We start from the raw sequence: 19,620 nt of genomic DNA on the forward strand, positions 1-19,620 counted from the left end.
TGCTCCTTCCCAAAAGTTGAGCTCAGACACTGCCTCCATGAGGCCTTCCCAGCCCCTCAGCAAGCATTCAGCACGTTTGCCCTGGAGCCTTCGTCAGCTCCTATGTGGGTCTCTCTTCTGGCTTGAACACTCCAGCATAATATCGAGTTTATGTGCCTGCCTCTCCCACTGGATTGGAAGTGCCTTGAGGGCAGGGACAAGGTCAAGTTTGGCACACAGGGAGGTGGTCAGTGATCGCTGATTCCCTGCCTCTGCTCTCCAGCCTCTTTTTCAGCTGTCTTCCGCCAGTGAGGCAGAAGGCCCTGAGTACTGCAAATCTGCAGTTGCTCTTGCCTCCTGGGACTGGTGAAGAATTCTGCTCCATTCTGTTAATCTGCCTGGCGAGGCACAGACACACCTGCCACACCCTTTAGCAGAGGGAGAAGAGGTGTTAGCAGGACTCACATGTTACCGGGTGAGGCGGTCCTTTCTGTCGTTTGCAGGGAAGGTGCCTGAGAGGTGTGAGGTGCTCGACGTGAAGGGATCACAGGTCTAATCGTGACTGGAAAGAGACGTAGAAAGAGCAGAGATTTGACATCAGATGGGCTTGGCTTTGAATGCAGAGCCAGCCACTCAGAGCTACAGACATTCAGTGAAGCCATTTAGAATCTTTTAAACTGTTATGTGGGTTTTCATCTGTAAAGAGGGCCTGATGATAGCTCATTGGGGGTACTAAGTAAGGGCAAGTAAGATGGCACATTTGGGGGAAGCCCTGGGATGAGCTGGGCATGAGGTCTGCAGCCAGCAAGACATTAGTTCCCCTTTGAAGAGAAGGTCACTTTCTCTTGTCACTGGGAAGGAGAAAATTGATAGAAGACATCCTGCTACAGAAACACCCGCTCCTGACTGTATTGCCAGGCACCTGCTGCGTGGGGTGCAGTGGGAGCCTCCCCCTGCCCCATGCTCATTTCTGACCCAGAACAGTGATGGCAGTGTGTGTCTCACTGAACTGTCACCAAACGAAGTGAGCCAATGCGTGAGGAGCATTTGGTGCCAAACACGGAAAGTGCCCGTAGCTGTTAGCTATCATGTGACCCCTTTCTTTGATTAAATGTGTGAACGGAGAGGCTTTTACAAACGTGAATGCAGAGACCATTTTATTGTCCTCTTGTCTGCAGCTCCTTATGTCCTCGGGGTCCACGCTTGATCCTGGAACGTGCCAGGCCACGGTCACCGAGGAATCAGGACTCCCCGCACAACGTCTGCAAGAAAAAGGGGGAATGCCCCGTCCCGCCCTCCACGCCGATAACGCCCCAGCACCTTCCGAGCTCCTGAGCCCAGCGAGGATCCTGGCTTTTCACCAAGAGCTTAGACAAAGCATTTGCAGCAATTCCCAGGTCCATAAATCACCACTGGAGTTCTAACTGTAATAGGACCACTCGTTCTCCGGAGCCATTTCATAGACTCCATAAATATTTGAAGCAGAACCTTCAGAGAGTGCTTTACGAAATTGGTAGCAATCAAAGCCCTCATTTAGTGGCAAGTGGTTTTGCCTTCGGCTTAGGCATTTGTGTTCGTTGTCAGAGCTTGAGAGCAATGCTGGCCGGTGCCTGGCACATTCTGAGGAGCTCGGCTGAGGCAACGTCAAGGCAGCGTAGGAAATACTTACTGCACCAAAACCTATCGAATGATTGGTCTGGAGGTTCTCAGCTGGGTGCAGTTTTACTCCCCCAGGGAAAATCTGGCCTTGTCTGGAGACACTTTTGGTTGTCACAGCTGAGACACTGCTACTGACATCTGGTGGGCAGAGGCCAGGGAAGCTACCAAACATCCTACAACACCCCAGCCAGCCTCCTATGGCAAAGAAAGACAGTTCCAGTGCCGCCAATGCTGGAATGGCGAGCCCGGGACGGATCTCACAGCTGCGAACACGATCAGCCACGGAGAATTGTTTTGTTATTTTTCTGCCCCCAGGGGTCCCTCCCGTGTTCTAAGGGATTTTTTGTCTATTAAGTGAAGCACCTAACTTATTAGACATTTTACATTTAAAAACGTTAAAACTGACCAGAACTTTCTAGTCAGTCCATTCACTCCAAAAACATCTGTTGATACCCACTCTGTGCCAGGCAGTGGGCATGAAGGAGGAAGAGACGCGTTGGTGTTGATCCCGGCACCAGGGACCTCACAGGACAGTGGGAGAGACTCCTGTGAGTAAATCCGCATGCACGCAAGTGTCACCCATGCCCTGAGGGACAGGATGAAGGAAAGGGCAGTGCTACGTGGCTTGGAAGTCAGCCACAAAGGAATGGCTGGGCAGCGTCCTGTGGGTGAGGTGGGAAGGGCGAGGCTGGAAGAGGGAACGCATGTGCAAAGGCCCTGAGACATAAAACTGAACTCTGGATATGCCCCTTGGAGGGGGAGTGGGCAAAGCGTACTCTTATCAAGCCAGCTGCAAGCAGTCACTGCCTCGTTCCCATCCAGCACCCCTTCCTTCCCCCGAGAACAGAGACTCAGGCGGGTGACCCAGGAGAAGAGCGCTTCCCTCCTGAGGGCAGCCCCCCAATAACGGAGTCCAGGGGGCTTGAACCACAGGCACCAGACCCTGACCCAGGCTCACCCACAGAGCTGTCACCTCTCTCTTTGGGAAGGGGCTGAGGAGGGTCTTGAGGGAAACGTCAGTGCTACCCGTCCAATTCTGTCCCCTCCTGGAGTGGCTGTCCCTTCATGGAAGGACAAACAAAGACAAGGACAAGGAGCCATGGGCTCCCCGGGAAGGGTCAAAGTGCACACAATGATTTTACATAGTTTAGCATTTTGCTTTGAAATGAAAATTACACAGAGTTCCCATCGGTTCTTCCCCGGGCTTCCCTTGATGTCAGCATCTCGTGTGACTCACAATTATAGAAACTAGTGGGTTTTATTTTGAGGAAAATTGGGGAGCTGTTGAGACATAAGAAGAGCAGCCTCAGCATATGGAGTTCACCCTTTAAATTAGCTGATGGGGTTTTCTGATGGTTTAGCACATTCATCCATTTATTCCTGGATTGATTTACCCACAGATCCGTCTATTTATTCAATCTGCATTTAGCGACGGCCGTGTATGTCTGGCTAGATGCTGCTGGTCAACAAGTAAAGATGATGCGGTCCACCTAGGTTTTCAGGGACCCCCCCTGGAGACCCCGCGGCCCCGTTACCACCCCTCAGGGAGTCCCCAGACTGGAAACCACTGCGGTGATCCCTCTGCCGGTTGGACCAGCCCTGCACCTCGCTGTAATTTCCAAGCCAGAAGCAACCTGCAGCGCTGGTTTACTGATCTGCCTTCTGCCTCCCTCTGTATTTTGAGACAACATCATTAGCTTTGAGCATCAGGAACATGATGGAGAGAGGACAGAAAGCCGGTGCAGTCGAGGACAGCCAGCTGAGCCCTTGCTGAGTCGGCGAGATGCCGCGTGGTGCCACCACACTTGGTCTCCAGGACTGCCAGGAGCTCAGGCGTTGGGCATCTTGTCACTTCATGCACCCCCCGTGCACTCATGTGCTGGGCCTGGGCAAAAAGGCAACCCAGGAAATCCATTAAAGCAAGCCAAGACGATCTTTACAGCTTAACCCGACGATTCCCTAATAAATCATGTTCCGGAGGCAGCAGCCAGTTATTCTCCCGGGCCGTGAATCCCGTCTGGGACTGGCACTTTGGGTCGGCTCCAGCTTTGTGCCCGGGCTCCCGGGACACTTCTGCAGTGCAGCACAGCGGACTCCTGCTTTCCCCTGGCCCGGTCTGTAGACCCCAGCCCTTGGAAGGGCACATGGAGGCTCCCTGCACCCATCAGATGCTCTGGGGCAGGACCTGCTCTGGTGACCCAGCAGATTCAGGCAGGAACTTGGCACACAGGAGCTGGTCTCCGGCTGCCCCACGGGCAGGTAATGATTCTACCAGTGACCCCGAGGCCTCTGGAGACCAGCCAGACATCCAGCCCGGCTCTGCAGCAGAAAACGATTTGTCACAGGACTGTCAGCAAACAATGGTTGACTTCCCTGGCAGTGGAGCCCTAAACCCTGCGAGGTAAATGCACCCCTCCCCCACTGCACAAAGGGGCCCCATCTTGGCTTTTAGGCAAATCAGAGGAGAGGGTTGCCTTGGCCTGAGGCCGAGCAGCAGAAGCATTAGTCCAGGGTTCCTCCCTGCTGCCTGGCTCATTTTCCTGTGCTCTGGGGAGGCCTTCTGCTTAAGCTACAAAGGAGTTCTGCTCAGCAGATGTTTCTCTGAGCACCTGTCAGGACAGGTGAAGGGCTGGGGGATGGTCACAGGGGTCTCACTCCAGGTTCCTGTCCTCCAGGGTTTGCTCTGATGGAGTGACACGAACAGGGACAACACAAGGCCCAGGGGTCATTGAGTGGGTGACTGACCAATGAGCAGTCAGGGAGGGCTTCCTGGAGGAAGTGCCCTCTGAGTTGAGTTCTGGAGATGAGCAGGGGTCAGCCAGGCAGAGGAGGTTTCCAAGGCAGGGGAAATCATGAGCAAAAGCCCAGGTAGGGTTGGGGTAGGAAATGGTAGTAGACATACATGGCTTTCTGTAATCCTGGAGTGGAAGGTTCCAGAAGGTAGGCATTGGCTTGTGATCCTACTGTATGACCCTCTCTGATGTTTCCACAACGAGGAAATCACCTAACTACACACTTCTCACCACCGGTGTCCGTGATGACATGTGTGGCCGTGTATCTGAGGGTAAACTGCTAAGAGGAAAAGGAGGCTAACGCTTGTCATTCTGTTGGCCTTGGCCAAACTCCGGTGCTCGCCCCTCTTTGAAGTTGTAACGTTTTTTGCGTCTACTTGTAGAGCTGGGGGATGCCTGGGGCCCCCAGGCCTGCCAGCACCCGCCTGTGACGTGTGGATTCCATTCAGCACCACAGACAGGGCCCTGTGCCGACGGGATGCTTCTGAGTGGGGGATGGAAGTGAGCAAGCAGGTGTTTGCTTCCTGACTGCACCGGAGGGGCCAGCTGCGCCTCCATCTGCAGGTGCTCACAGGCAGGAGTGACCTCAGTGGGGGGCTGGGATCTGGCCACCCGGGATGGCTGATAGAGCACTGGACAGTTTGGAGGCTGAGGGGGCCGCCGAGAAGTGACCTTTGGGCTGAGCCAGGAGGGCTGACATGGTCCTGCGTTCCTGTCCCCAACTGCCACGCAGCAGCTATGGGTCCTGTGCCCAGGCCCCTTGAGGCTTGACTTCCTCCTGGGAAATGGAAATTACAGCCCCGTGACATCCTCTTATCTCATGGAGCCTTGAAAGATATCACGTGGCCAGTGCCCGGCGGTGGCATTTACAGCCCAGGTGTGTGACCACCCCTTGTCCTCCTTAGCCCTGTAATGCTGGAGGCAGGTGACCCGGGAGCCAAGTTCACACCCCCACCTGGCTTTGATCCCAGCTCTTCCCCTTACCCCACCTCTCCCTGCCTCGGTGATCTCGTCTGTAAAATGGGGATGCCTGCCTCCAAGGTGGTGGCGAGGTGTGAGTGACTTAACATCTGTGAAGCTCTCAAGGGAGGCCGTGCGACATGCACAGAGCTGCGGGCGCATGCCACTGCTTTATCTCCATGCGGGTCATTTTTACAAGACAGAATGAAAACGAATCACTTAAGGCGTGGGTGGGAAGGCGAGGTGGGGGCGAGCGCTCAGAGGGAGACTCGCTCACAGCTGAAGAGCTCAGGGGCCGGAGCACGGGGCGGGTCGGCAGTGGTCTGCAGGGGCTGCAACCAGCCTGGCCAGAGGTTTTCTTCTCAACTTTAACCCTGAGAGTAACAGAAGCTCAACCTCTGTGGCTTCTGGGTTGCAAGACCCCTCTCTCAGGTCTCTTCCAACCAGGATCTCTGGTCCCTTCCACTGGTTCCACTGATCCGTCTCTTCTGGAACAGCCTTTCCCTTGGATTTGAGGTTGTTTTGTCTGGGCCTTCTGGAGGTGGGCTGAGCTGGGCATCTTCCGTTCTCTAAACGTCCGTGTGTGTTTAACTGAAAGAATTTGCATCCCTGCTGGTTGGACCGGTACCTTTTACTTCATTTGACCCTTTTAAAAATGAACGAATGGAATATAGGCTGGCATGTGACATTCCAGAGCCCTCTCCTCCCCATGCTCCGCCTGTCCAGGGAGGCCTACATGGGAGTGGAGGCAGCTTTGCTGCCGGCAGCTGATCCCCCTCCCCCATCCTCCCAGCCCATCTTTTCTCCTCTCCTCTCCCTCCCAACACACATCAACTTCCTCCTCAGCTGCAGAATCTCAGCCCATCACTCCCTGGAGCCCTTGAGCAGTGGCTCTACCTGAGTGGCCGAGAGTAATTTAGCATCAGGCAGCAGGTGCAGGGCTGAGGGCAGGGGTGGGGGAAGCTGGGCTCTCCAGCTGCTGCTGCTTCCCCACGCCCAGCCTCGGGGCCGGATTCCTGGTGTTTACTGGACACTGGACAGACCCCAGATCAATGCCCCACCCCCAGTCTGACACACACAAGGGGGACTGCAGGCAGAACCCTAGAGTAGCCACTCCCCATTGTCACTGATAGTCCATCCATGGCACACACTGACGGCTGTGGGCCTACTGTGTGCTGCTGCTGTCCTGGAAGCCAGGAAGGCACAGCTGGCTCCTGGCTTGGCTGCTGAGTGAGGCTCACTGTCAGGCAGCAGGAGCCAAACAGGCATTGACCCCGCTCTTCCAGAGCTACTGCGTCTGGTTGTTCAGGTTGTGTCTTAAGCAAGGCATTTTGGTCCAAGGGCAGAAGGGGCTGAAATCCAGCCGTACGCTCTCCACACTGTTGGTGGGAGTGTGAATTAGTTCAACCACTGTGGAAGACAGTGTGGCAATTCCTCAAGGACCTAGAAATAGAAATTCCATCTGACTCAGCAATCCCATTACTGGGTATATACCCAAAGGATGATAAAGGAAGAAAAAGAGCCTTTTTACAAGTTCCTGCAGAGGCTGCCTCAGCTGTCCTGGCCAAGCCCTGCCACCTGTGTTCACCTGGAGCCGGCATCTTTTTGCAATTCCGCACAAAGGCACTGTGTGGCCCAGCCCGGTGTTTTTTGCTGACTCAGACCTAGCAGTGCTGAGTCAGCAGCCTGGGGTGGGCAGGTCTTGGGGTCTCCAAATCCTCCCAGTAGGTCCCTCCAGCTTATACAGTGCCGGAGGGACTAGACCTGCCCCCAGGCACCCTCCTGCCAGACTCAGGAGGTTGGCACTCTCCCAGGTCTCGCCCTGCGAACAGTCCTGCTGTGGGCTGATGGGACGGTCCACTCTGCTCACAGGGGGATTAGCACACTGCTGTCACTGTGTCCTGCCTTTTATTCCCAAATCATCCCAGAACCTGCATCCTGGGTCCTCTATTACAAGGTTACTGTGACTCCACCCATGCCCAGCTTGACACCAGGTTAGTACTGGGCAAGGCAGTGGAGACGACCGTGGGGCTGCTACTTTATAGCTGTGTGTCTCTAGGTGAGTCATATAACCTCTCTGTGTAAGTCAACTGCAGCCATAATATTACCGTGTAACAAACCAGTCCAGACTCAGTGACTCCCAACCATTCTTTCTCACTCTCAGTTCTGCAGCTGGGCTAGGGTCCGGCTGACCAAGCTGGGCTCAGCTGGGAGGCTCTGCTTAAGGCAGACGGGGCTGGGATTCAGGCTGCTGCACACCAGAGTAAGCAGTCACGTGAACACGAGTGGGGCGGGGACTCACACTCCTCTGCTATGGTAAGAGGAGGCAGAACGGGCAGCACCCAGCCTCCTGCCTCTCACATGACACCCCCTGCAGGACAGGGGTTGAGGCCAGAAGCAGCCTCCCGAGGACAGGGCTCATCACAGAGGAGGCGCCCAGCAGCTTTCGGCTCCCTTCGGTTGTTCCTTGAATAGCTTCACAATGGCATAAAATATTTTCAGGAAAACACAAAACTTACAACAAGGAATTCAAGTGGAGTCGGGTGGGAGCGCCCAGCTGGTGCCAGAACTAGCTGTCTTCGGAGGAGGGAGTGCCCTGTGCTGGGGGCACCTGCGCCTGTCCGTGGCCTTCTCTGCGTGCACTCCATCCTTCCCTGGAAACTGGGCCTTGCCTCTGGCTTCTTCCTGTGGATCTAAGCAGAGACATCCAGAAAAGAATGATGGCGTCTTCAAAGGAGCCAGCTAGTTCCTTTTTTTGACGCTTGACCTTTTAGGCAGTTTGGAATATTTCCCCCCAAGTTCCCTTAAGGAAGGGAGGTGGTGAAGGAAGGGGTGGAGGGAGTGGATGGAGGTCCCCAGCTATCCGCAGCCAGGTGGGGAGCGGAGAGTCCCCTGACTGTGCCACCTGGGGCCAGAGACCAGCCTCGCAGCTTTTGAGGAGGGACCGGCCAGTGCTCCTGTGCTTCACCCTGCTCCCTCTCCCTCGCTCTGGAGGCATCTGCCATCCCCGCTGCCAACGATGCCAGAATTCTGGGGTACAATTCAGCTGGCTTCTCGTTGGCTTTCTGCACAAATTCCGTAGTGCAAAGAAAGCTGAAAAGTGGCTTGACTTCTGTTCTCCTCCTCTTCTCGTCTATCTATTTATTATCTATCTATCTATTTACCTATCTATCTATCATCTATCTTTTTTTTTTTTTTTTTTTTTTGAGATGAAGTCTTGCTCTATCGCCAGGCTGGAGTGCAGTGGCACATTCTCGGCTCATTGCAAACTGTGCCTCCTGGGTTCACAGGATTCTTCTGCCTCAGCCTCCTGAGTAGCTGGGACCAGAGATGCATGCCATCACGCCTGTCTAATTTTTGTATTTTTAGTAGAGACAGGGTTTCACCATGTTGGCCAGGATGGTCTCGATCTCTTGACCTCGTGATCTATGTACCTGCAGATCCGCTCCATCAGCAGGTCTTGTCACCTCCACCCAGGATCCAGCTGCCTCTTACCACTCCTGACCCTGGTTTGTTAGCAGCTCCATCCCCGGTCACAGAACAGTGCCTGGCTCCTCCCAGGGCTCAATACATGCTTGTTGAATGACTGCACGAATTAGTTGCTCATTTTATTTTATGGTACTTCCAAGCATATATTTTATCATATCTCACTGTCTCTAATGCAAGCTCTGCTAGATGAGAAAATATTATCATCTTTTTTTTTTTTTTTTGAGACTGAGTCTCGCTCTGTCCCCAGGCTGGAGTGCAGTGGTGCAATCTCAGCTCACTGCAACTTCTGCCTCCCAGGTTCAAGCAATTCCCTTGCCTCAGCCTCCCGAGTAGCTGGGACCACAGGCGTGTGCCACCATGCCCGGCTAATTTTTGTATCTTTGTAGAGACGGGGTTTCACCACATTGGCCAGGATGGTTATTTTTGCTTTGGGAGTAGAGAGTATAAGAAGGCAATGGTTCAGGGAAGAGCAGAGGATAAGAGGGATTGCAACCCTCTATACATTGCCAGGTTGCCACCAGCTGCCGAAGGAGGGGAGGGTGTGGGTATTGCTGGGGCTGGGGAAGAGGTCTGGATTAGCAAGAAGAAACCAGAAGTGTGGACGGTGGCAGAGCAGGGAGACTTTAGGCTCACTCTTCAGCTTTGAAGTTTAATTTTTCTGTTGGAAGGACCGTTATTTATTTCATGTCACCTGTCTTAGTTCATTTATTAGGGAATTTTATCTATGCCATTATTATTAGGGCTGTAAATTTCACTTCACAGATAAAGTGACTTCCTTTCTCAGCTTCACATTTGTATTTCTTAGCTCATGAAGGTTACTCTCTGAGTGTTGGTTTTCAGGGTAATCAACAGTAACTTGGAATGAGACAGGCTGGGAGACCAGTGCAGATCCGTCATGAACTAGCTTTGGGATCTAAGGTGACGTAACCTCTCTAAGCCTCAGTTTCTCATTCCAGAGTCTCTCCTGCTTCACAACCATGTGCCCTCTCCCTTCCTTCCCTCAACGCGGATGGCTTTACTATACTGTTCTTAGAAAAGTTTAGCTATTTCACGCTAAGTTGTGAATGACTGATAGTCTCTCAACCTTGTGCAGAAAACCACCATTTTGTAAAGAGGACGCTCATGGCATAGAGAAAATTTCAGTTGGCAGGTTTGGGAGCAGTGAGATAGGAGGAGGGGACTCTAGTTTTGGTCCAGAGGACAGACAGCCACCCAGCTAGGAGCTGTGGGTTCACGAAAACAGCTGCAAGCCCAGCACGCGCTGCTCTGAGGATGAAATCGTGGCCCTGGGCCTCCACTCGGTTCTGGGCTGTGGGCCGAGCACCGTGTCTCACTCGTGCTTATGCTGACCTGGAGGGCTCTTGTCACTGCCTTAATGCCGTGGATCATTCATTCATTCGTTCATTCATTCCCATGACCAATGCTTACCCATCGTCTGCTATGTCCAGGCATGCTTCTTGGTGTATGGGATTCAGCTACGAACAAGTCAGCAGGAAGAGAAAGGCTACATACGGACTCACATATATTGTGTAATTTCAAGTCCTGATCAATGCTACCAGGGAAGAAAAATGAGGTGGGGACAGTGGGTAGGAAATGAGGAGGGTGATCTTTCTTATTGGATGTTATCAATCAAGGCATCCTGGAGGAGGTGCCATTTTGAGTGGAAAAGTGAAGAAGGCAGCAGAGAGGTGAAGTCGTCTGCCCGGGAGAACTCAGCGAGCTGAAGAACAGATTAAACCCCATTTTTGAAGATACTTTGTTTTGAAAAATTTCAAACATTTACAAAAGTACACAGAATAGTATAAGGAACCTCCCGTAGTCAACAGCAACTTCAATAATGCCCAGTTCAAGAGCAATCTCATTTCATCTCCACACCACCCCCTTCTCTCCACTCATATTGTTTTGAAGTAAAACTAGGTATCGTATCATTTAATTCGTGTTTTAAACAGTCATGGTACCACGGTCACACCTCGGATAAATGATGACTCCTTAACTTCATCAAATATCCAATCAGTGTTCAAATTTCTAAGTGGCCTGTCAGTTTTATAGCTTATAAAATTATTTGCAGTTTGTCTGAATCAGAATGTAAATAAGGTCTTCACACTATGATTGTCTTTCTTCATGGTTAAATATACAGAACATACAGGTTGGTACAAAAATAATTACAGGTTTTGCTATTTAAAAGGTAGCACCTGCCGGGCACAGTGGCTCATGCCTCTAATCCCAGCACTTTGGGAGGCCAAGGCAGGCAGATCACGAGGTCAGGAGTTCGAGACCACCCTGGGCAACACGGTGAAACCCGTCTCTACTAAAATACAAAAAACTAGCTAGGCATGGTGGCAGACGCCTGTGATCTCAGCTACTCAGGAGGCTGAGGCAGGAGAATCACTTGAACCTGGGAGGCGGAGGTTGCAGTGAGCCGAGATTGTGCCACTGCACTCCAGCCTGGGTGACAGAGCGAGACTCTGTATCAAAAAAAAAAAAAAAAAAAAAGTAACACCAACCTATAAAATTTTTTGCACAACTTTTGTACCAACCTATAAAATTTACATTTTAACCCCCCCGCCTTTTTTTTTGATATGGAGCTTCACTCTTATTGCTCAGGCTGGAGTGCCATGGCGCAATCTTGGCAAACTCCATCTCCCAGGTTCAAGCCATTCTCCTGCCTCAGCCTCTGGAGTAGCTGGGATTACAGGCACGCACCACCATGCCCAGCTAATTGTCTGGTATTTTTAGTAGAGATAGGGTTTCACCCTGTTGGCCAGGCTGGTCTCAAACTCCTGACCTCAGTGTTCCACCCACCTTGGCCTCTTAAAATGCTGGATTGCATAGGTGAGCCACTGCACCCGGCCCGTTTTAACCTTTTAGTACATTTATTTAAATTCCCATTTTAACCTTTAAACGCATTTATTTACATTGTTGTTCAGCCGTCACCACCATCCACCCACAGAATCCTTCTCATCTTCCCAAACTGAAACTCGGTTCCCATCAAACCTCATTCTCATCTCCCCCAGCTCCTGACAACCACCACTCCACTTTCTCTCTCTATGAGTCAACTACTCTAGGGGCCTGATCTAAACAGAATCACATATTTGTCCTTTTGTGAGCGACTAGCTTCGTTCGCTTATGAGGTCCATTCATGTTGGAGCGTGGGCCGGCATTTGCTTCCTTTGAGGATGAGGAATCTTTCCTTGCATGGAGGAAGCACATCTTGTTTGTCCATTCATCCATCCGCAAACGCTGCCGGTGTGTCTTTCAAGTCTTTTCATCTAGGGCTTCTGCCTCCTTCTCTTTTTATTTTCTTGCGACATGCCGTTGGGGAAACCAGGTCACTGTCCTGCAGATGTTCCCGTGTGTGGGCGGCGTCTGCTGCCCTGTCCCTGCGGCGGTGTTTGCTGTACCCTCCCCTCCTCTGTCTGTCCTTGAATTGGCCATTGGCTCTAGAGCTTTGATTTAATACAGATTCAATGGTTTTTTGTTCTTTTTTTTCAAGACTCCTTTAAAGATAGTGTTAAATTTTTCCATCAGGGGCATGTGCCTGGCTCTCTCTCTATTCTCTATTTCTTTCTTTTCTTTGTTTTTATTTTTTTATTTTTAAATTTTTATTTATTTATTTATTTATTTTTTGAGACAGTGTCTCACTCTATTGCCCAGGCTGGAGTGTAATGGCGCGATCTCGGCTCACTGCAACCTCTGCCTCCCAGGTTCAAGCCATTCTCCTGCCTCAGCCTCCTGAGTAGCTGGGATTACAAGGGCTTGCCACCACACCTGGCTAATTTTTTGTATTTTTAGTAGAAGCAGGGTTTTATCATGTTGGTCAGGCTGGTTTCAATCTCCTAACCTCAAGTGATCCACCCACCTCGGCCTCCCAAAGTGCTGGGCTGGCTTTCTTTCTGTGAGGTTAGCATCCGAATGCCCAATACCTAGATCATAAACTCATTAGTTAGAAATTCAAGACGTCCTATGATTTCATTCTTTAATCACTTCTCAGCTGGAACACTCCTTCTGGCAGCACGTCCCCTTGCCTGCTCTTCAGTTCCTTGCCTAATTCAATTCTTGCACCTGCAAAGCTTACATGCTGTGTGAGCCTCGCTCTCTCAGTCCCCAGCTTTACTGCCTGCCTGCTCTGTGCCTCTTCTGGGGTCACAGAGGGAAGTCCCCAACCCCATGGGTGGTGACAGACCCATGGGAGAGAAAAACAGGCCCATGAGTGGATTTGTCCCAAACTGACCATGGAGGTAGAGGTATGATAAAATCCTGTGGGCCCGACAGTCCCTCCTGGAAATGACGGGTGCCTGGAAGAGGTGCCTGCATCTGGATGCGTCTGATCTCGTGCAGAGGCTCAGCTGGCTGGCGAGGACCCTGGGGGCTGGGCCTGACAGCTCCCACTTTTAGACTTTCTAAGTTTAGTTTTGTGAAACTGAAAGCAGATAAAGCAGTCCTGACTTTATCATGGGTTCCCAGCGGCAGGATCCAGCCGGCATCCTGGGGTTTGCTCCCAACTCCAGGACTTGGAGGAGTGCTACGCTACAGCCTGGATGAGGCCACATCCGGGGCTCCGGTGGGAGTGACAAGGACCTCAGAGGCAGCAAGAGGAAGGGTAGTGAGCCTGGGAGGCCCTCGGCGCTGCAGTGCGGTCGCTGCCTCTGCCTCTCGCCAGTCGGAGACGCAAGGGGCTCCCTAGCCTCTCCGGGGCTGTTTTCCCATCTGCTGTGTGAGCTTGCATTCTGCACGTGGTTGCAGGGATCGTTCTGGATGCTTCATTCTTTTTCCCCAAGGCGCCCCAGGCATCACAGTTATTTTGGTCTTTTCTTCCTATGGTGAACTTCCTGTGCCATCAGCCATCTCATCCAACAACGTTTGCCTGTTCCAGGGCCATGAGCATTGGGTTCTTCTCAACAAATCTGCGACCCTACTGGGGTCTTGATGTGAAGCTCCCCAGCTCTGCTAAAATTGGGGTCAGTAAGGGAGGCCATTCTTGGAGGTCATGCGGCTCAGCTTCCTCGTCTCATGAATGGGGTCTTAGCAAGAAAGAGGTGACGAAGGGAGTGTATTTGTTCAAATAATAAAAAGAAGAAAATAATACATTCCTGTTGAGAGTGTGACACCTTTCATTTTAAACAGGTTCCATGAATGAGTGAGTGGGAATCCCGATGGGGTGGACGCCAAGCCTGTGACTTTCCCTGGCTGTCATCTTTGTTTAGATGGTGGTCTCTCCAAGGGCCCTGGCCAAGAACACTGTGTGTTTTATCACCTCCCACGTCTTTTATCATATTCAGCACAGGGGGTACATTGAAAGTCTAGGGGTTTGGGGTGTGTGAAGAAGGCACTAAACCCTCCTGCTTGTCCTTTCCAGACCCCCTCAAGCCCCGGCCTGGCTGCCATACCCCAGCCCCAGGAGCTCCTTTTGTAGCTGACTGCATGCTCCTGGGAAGCAGAGGCCGTGTCCTGCTCAGGGGCAGGACAAGGGGTGAACAGGGTGACAAGCACAGGAATTGGTGACTACCCTAGGGTCAGGGGAGAGCGCTGCAGCTCCAGGAGGCTGGGAGAGCTAGAGCTGGGACCTGTCGTAGAGAAGCCTGGCCGCTGCTGGACCTACTCCTGATGGGGTGGAGAGTAAATTCTAGAACCTTCTGTCCCTCCTTTCTCCAGCCTCCTCCTTGTGCCTCCCCTTGGCTGAGCCCAGCTGGAAGCCAGAGGCCAAGGGAGCCAGGGATATCATCCTTGGAGTCAGCCTGCTGGGGCCAGAGAATGGATAAAACTGGGGCCAGGAGGGCAGGAAGGACAGCCGAGTGTCAGAAAACAGAGAGGGCAGATGCGCCGGCCCCGGGTCCCACCCAGCCCAGGGCCCAGCCTGCTAGCTGGTCGAGAAAAATGTGAGTTTCCTTCGAATGGCAAACAGAAGCAACTGAGAAGGCAGCAAGGAGGTTGATGGTAAGGAGGCAGGAGCCGGGGCGAGTCTGATCTCTGCCTCCCTGGGCAGGCCCCACCCTTCGGGCCTCTGTCCCTCCTCGCCAGGCTGAAGGCCCGGGAAGAGATCCCGCCGCCCGGACTCCACAGGGCCCCGCGACTCATTTTGCTCATTACATCCCATGTGGGTCTCCCATCTGCAGATGCCAGGCTCACATTCAGGAGGCATGTTTGTGAACGAAATGGGAGGTTTGCCCTCTCCAGGCACTGGCACTCTGCCCAGGCCACTTAAATGCAGGAGAAGACACAGGAAAATGAAGTGAGTCCCCTGAGATGTGGCCTCAGCCAGGGCCTGGGTACCAGCAGCTGTGGGGTCCTCCGGGAATGCAGGGACCAAGCTGAATCACGAATAGCCCTGTAGGAAGATGGATTAAGAGATCATGCAGGTGCCAGGCAGTCAAATCCGAACTCTGCTTGCTAAGGGAAACCCTCGCCCTCTGCTTCAGCTTGCTTCATGCAGTGGGGACTGGGGGGCTCAGGGGACCTGGAGCTTCCTCCCTCAGTCCAGGGTACCACCCCACACGCACTCCAGTGCTAGATTCACCGGCCAGAGGAGAATCGTTTTGGCAATCTGAGGACAGGTGTGGCGCCCTGGTGTGAATTTCAGCCATGCCACTTACCAGCTACAAGATCTGGGGCAGGTGTCTGAGTGGCCTTGTGCCTCTGTTCCCTCCCCTGTGAAATAGGCTTTGGTAACGAATAAGTCAATCAGGAAGCTGGCTGGCTTATCCACCTTTGGTGCCTGGAAGTGTGAATCCTCTCCTCTCTGATCTTCCTTTCCTGGGGAAGTCTTCCCGGATCCTCCACCCTAGGCTAACGTCCTCTTCTGTTTTCTTGTCACCTGTCTGACTCCCAGCAGGCTGCTTGCTCCTCAAGGGCATGGGTGCATTTGGTTCACGTGGGTACCAAGCTGAACCTTTATCCTCCATCCCAGCACAGGCCAGGCATGGGGGGGGGGTGGTGCTTCCTCTACTGGGGCTTCCAGAAGGTTCTCCAAGGTATGAACCAGGGTGTGGCTTGTGGTCACCAGCTATAGTGAAGGGTATGCCAAGTGACTCTGGGCCATGTTTTTTATCTGCGGGCTGCTCCCTCGCTCACTCCTATTTTTTCCATTGATCATTTCATTCCGCAAAGGTTCGCCTAGCGTCTCCAAGGCACCAGGGAGCACAGGATAAGGGGAGAATTCCTGGGGGGCAGAGAGTGAAGGAGAGAATGAGAGAGAGTGTCATGAGCCATATAAACAGGTCATGCCCCTGCAGAGGGCTGAGGGGGCAAGAAGGGGCCTCCAACCTCCATGGGGGTGCTGAGGCAGGAATTCCCCAAGGAAAGCCCAGGAGAAGCTGAGAGCCCAGCCTTTGGGAGAAGACAGGAGCTTAAAAACTGTCCGCTATGACTCCGCATGGGGAAGGAGGAACCGGGGGGCCAGGGAGACTGGAGGCCCTGCGTGCAGGCCTTGAGACTTCCTCTCCAGGGTTTTGTGTGTCTGTTTGTCTCTGTATGTCAGAGACATGCGGCAAGAGAGGTGGAGGTCAGATGGTGGCTGCCAGAGGCCTCCCAAAGAGCCCGGTGAGAGACTGCCCAGCTGTCACGACAGGTAAGCAAATACTGCTTGAGGGGGACCTTTGGCCCCCACTTTCTGGTCTTGCCCTCGTCAGCATCCATCTTCATATCTGGACAGCTGTAGGGGGTTTATCTTTACTCTCGAAAGCAACTTGCCATTTAAAGAAATAAGATGAAGTCTGACGAGTCTTGTCTTACATAGGGAAGTGCTTGCTGATTGAATGTGATTCCCGGAGCTGATAAGGGATTATTATCAGGTTCTCAATTTCCTGTCCTTTTTCTGACTTCTACATCTTGGGTGCTTTGGAGTCTTCACAGCTGACGTGCTCAAAAGTACTTCCCACCTCTCTGATGGGAATGCACAGTTTGTAAAGCATCTCCTGATGTGTGCTCTTGTTTGAGTCTCACAGCTGTGAAGTGAGAGGAACAAGGAAGAGGATACCCATTTTGCAGATCAGGAAACTGAGGCACAGTGAAGTCTGTGAAACTTCCCAACATCACACAGCTAGGGTGAAGGGCAGAGGCTGGTTTTCCTCCAATCCCCCAAAGCCCTGGAAATCGGACCTTCGAAGTGTCCCAGATTTTAACCCTGGTGCTTGGGCATCAAGGCAAAGGTGTCCAGTCAGTAAAATCCAAAAACTAAATGTGGCTATTCCAAATGTGAACACCTGGGAAACCTCAGGGGCTTAGCTTCAAAGTGAATGCAAAGAAACAAAACCATTGAGCTACTGTTGAAAATAGATGTTGGAAACAGATGTTAGAAATAGATGTTGGAAATAGATGCTCAAAGGAAAGTTAGCACTGAGACAAAGGATCTTTCAGCAATGCAATTTTTACCTCCTGGGCTGCAGGAAGGATATCCTCGCTAGCCATCTTGCCACAAGAGTACAATGAACAAAGGAAAACACACAAATTTATCCCTTACACATTTGGGGTCGTCCTTACTGCTGTGTCTGATCTCCTTTGGCGGGAGCCAGACCTCACAATCTAAACTAAAACCCGATTGGCTAACAACTTAAATTTTTCTTTCATTCTTTTTTTTTTTCTTTGAGAGAGAGTTTCACTGTCACCAGGCTGGAGTGCAGTGGAGTGATCTCAGCTCACTGCAACCTCTGCCTCCTGGGTTCAAGCAATTTCCCTGCCTCAGCCTCCCAAGTAGCTGGGACTACAGGTGTATACCACCACTCCCAGCTAATTTTTGTATTTTTAGTAGAGATGGGGTTTCACCATGCTGGCCAGGATGGTCTTGATCTCTTGACCTTGTGATCCACCCTCCTTGGCCTCCCAAAGTGTGGGATTACAGGTGTGAGCCACTGCACCCAGCCCACAACTTAAACTTTTCTAAACAGGTAAAAGCAATGGAGAGCTGGAAAATGCCTATGAGCATGTCCAGCACAGGTATCTTGTACAAGAACATAAAATGTACTACATGCCTGTAAGCACGTCACGTTTAACAGCTGCATGGGATGGGGTTTAACAAAGTTATTAGCACACTTATTCTTTAACAAGAAAGAAAACTTTAAAAAGGAAGTTCTCTACTTCCCACAGATACTGTTCAGTTCTATCGGGTTCAGAACAGTTTTAGAAAAGTTATGATCACTTTAAGAAGAAGGCTACTGTAGATGTCTAACAGTCAGGTAGCATCACAGAAACAGCTACTGCTTTTGTGAGGAATGAGGCTGAATGTTAGTTGAGCATCGATTCTGGCTCAGGCTAGAAGTTTTCCAAGATCCTGCCCGGAATGCTAGGATAATTGAATATCCTTACATATATGCCTAGTGCCTAACCAAGCCTGGCACAGCAGAGAGAAAGAGACATATTTTAAATAACATTTTTCTGCTTATAAAAATTAATATATATGTATTTGAATGAATTTGGAAAATTACAAAAAATAAAGTGACAAAAACACATGGAATTCTACCAACAAGAGATGTTTATTTTCAACATTTTGACATTTATCCTTATGCATCCAGGCTTTTAAAAAAATGAGATCAGAGTGTATGTGATGATTTTTAACAGCATTTCTCATTCAACATGTAGTATCGACGTGCTATTTTATAGGGGCAAGATAGCGTGTTGGTTAAGACAATGGATTCTGGCATAGTCTCTCAAGCCATGGGCAAGTTCCTCATCTCTTTGTGCCTCCATTTCTTCCTAAATCAAATGCGGATAAGAGCAGCACCTTTCTTATATTCTTGTAGGAGTAAACCAACTAAATACATAAAGTGCTTAGAACAGGGCCTGGCATAGAGCAAGTTTTCACCAAATATTTGATGTTACTATTATTTCAGTAAAATTATTTAAGCCTCCCCCACTCAGCCTCACTGCTCACTTTGTCCTGGGCATTTTTCATGGTCTTTTCACACATGTTGTCACATTGAATTTCCAAATGATGCCAAGAAGTTGATATTGCCTCCCATTTCACAGATGTTAAAACTGAAACGTGGAGCAGACAAGTCACTTGCCAAGTCATGTGGGGATCGGCAAAGCCAGGATCAAACCCCTTCGGGTCCTGTATGTCCCCCGGGTCCCTGGACTGTGCCCGGACCACCCTGCTCCTGATCTTAGCCCTGAGCAAACCAGATCGGCCCTGCGGATGCGGCCATTGATTTGTCTGGCATTGATTGTTGCTGCTTCCCAGGGCTGTGTAGGCAGGGAAGGAGGCCTTTTCGGTCCGTTTTGTAACCCGTCACACACCTCCAATTATTTCAAACCAGCTGCTGCCTCTGCCTAAAGCTTCCTTAGTCAGCTGGGACTGAGATTCCTCCAGGAGCAACCCTTTCTCCAGTGCCTGGTAGATTCCCAGCATTCCATAAATGCATGAACACTGAGCTGAAACTTTACATATTCAGTTTGTTTACTCCTACAAAAGTATAAGAAAGGTGCTTCTCTTGTCCTCATTTTATTTAGGAAGAGATGGGGGCACAAGGGGATTAAGAACTTGCCCACGGCTTGAGAGACCATTCTAAAATCCATTATCTTTATTTTTTACTTTTAAAAAATAAACATTGATCACTGGAGACTCTTTGGGAATGAGAGCAAGACCCAAGAAAGACAAAGAAAGGAGACGAGGTATATCGTTAGAGAAGACTTGGAACCTACCACCCCAAGGAGTACCTAGTAAAACTGAGAGGAGGAGGAGTCCCATCGTAAACTGGAAAAAGCCTTGGTCTGGGGCCAGGCCAACCTTAGTTCCAATCCCTGTGTGACC

At 51.2% G+C, this 19,620-nt stretch overlaps 1 protein-coding gene across 4 annotated transcripts in view; it reads left to right on the forward strand.

Annotated features, from left to right (window-relative positions):
- Positions 1–19,620, forward strand: part of C3H4orf50 (chromosome 3 C4orf50 homolog) — a 122,191-nt gene that overhangs the window by 58,385 nt on the left and 44,186 nt on the right. For 3 of the 4 annotated variants that reach the window (XM_074395869.1, XM_039468364.2, XM_074395871.1), the window contains one exon: positions 1,158–4,039. In XM_074395869.1, the coding sequence (XP_074251970.1) occupies positions 1,158–1,403 (246 nt within the window). In that variant the 3' untranslated portion in view covers positions 1,404–4,039. The remainder of the gene's footprint in view (positions 1–1,157; positions 4,040–19,620) is intronic. The other variant, XM_074395870.1, reaches the window with a different exon arrangement.

The sequence above is a fragment of the Saimiri boliviensis genome, chromosome 3 (genome assembly GCF_048565385.1).
Source record: "Saimiri boliviensis isolate mSaiBol1 chromosome 3, mSaiBol1.pri, whole genome shotgun sequence".
Taxonomy (NCBI): Eukaryota; Metazoa; Chordata; class Mammalia; order Primates; family Cebidae; genus Saimiri; species Saimiri boliviensis.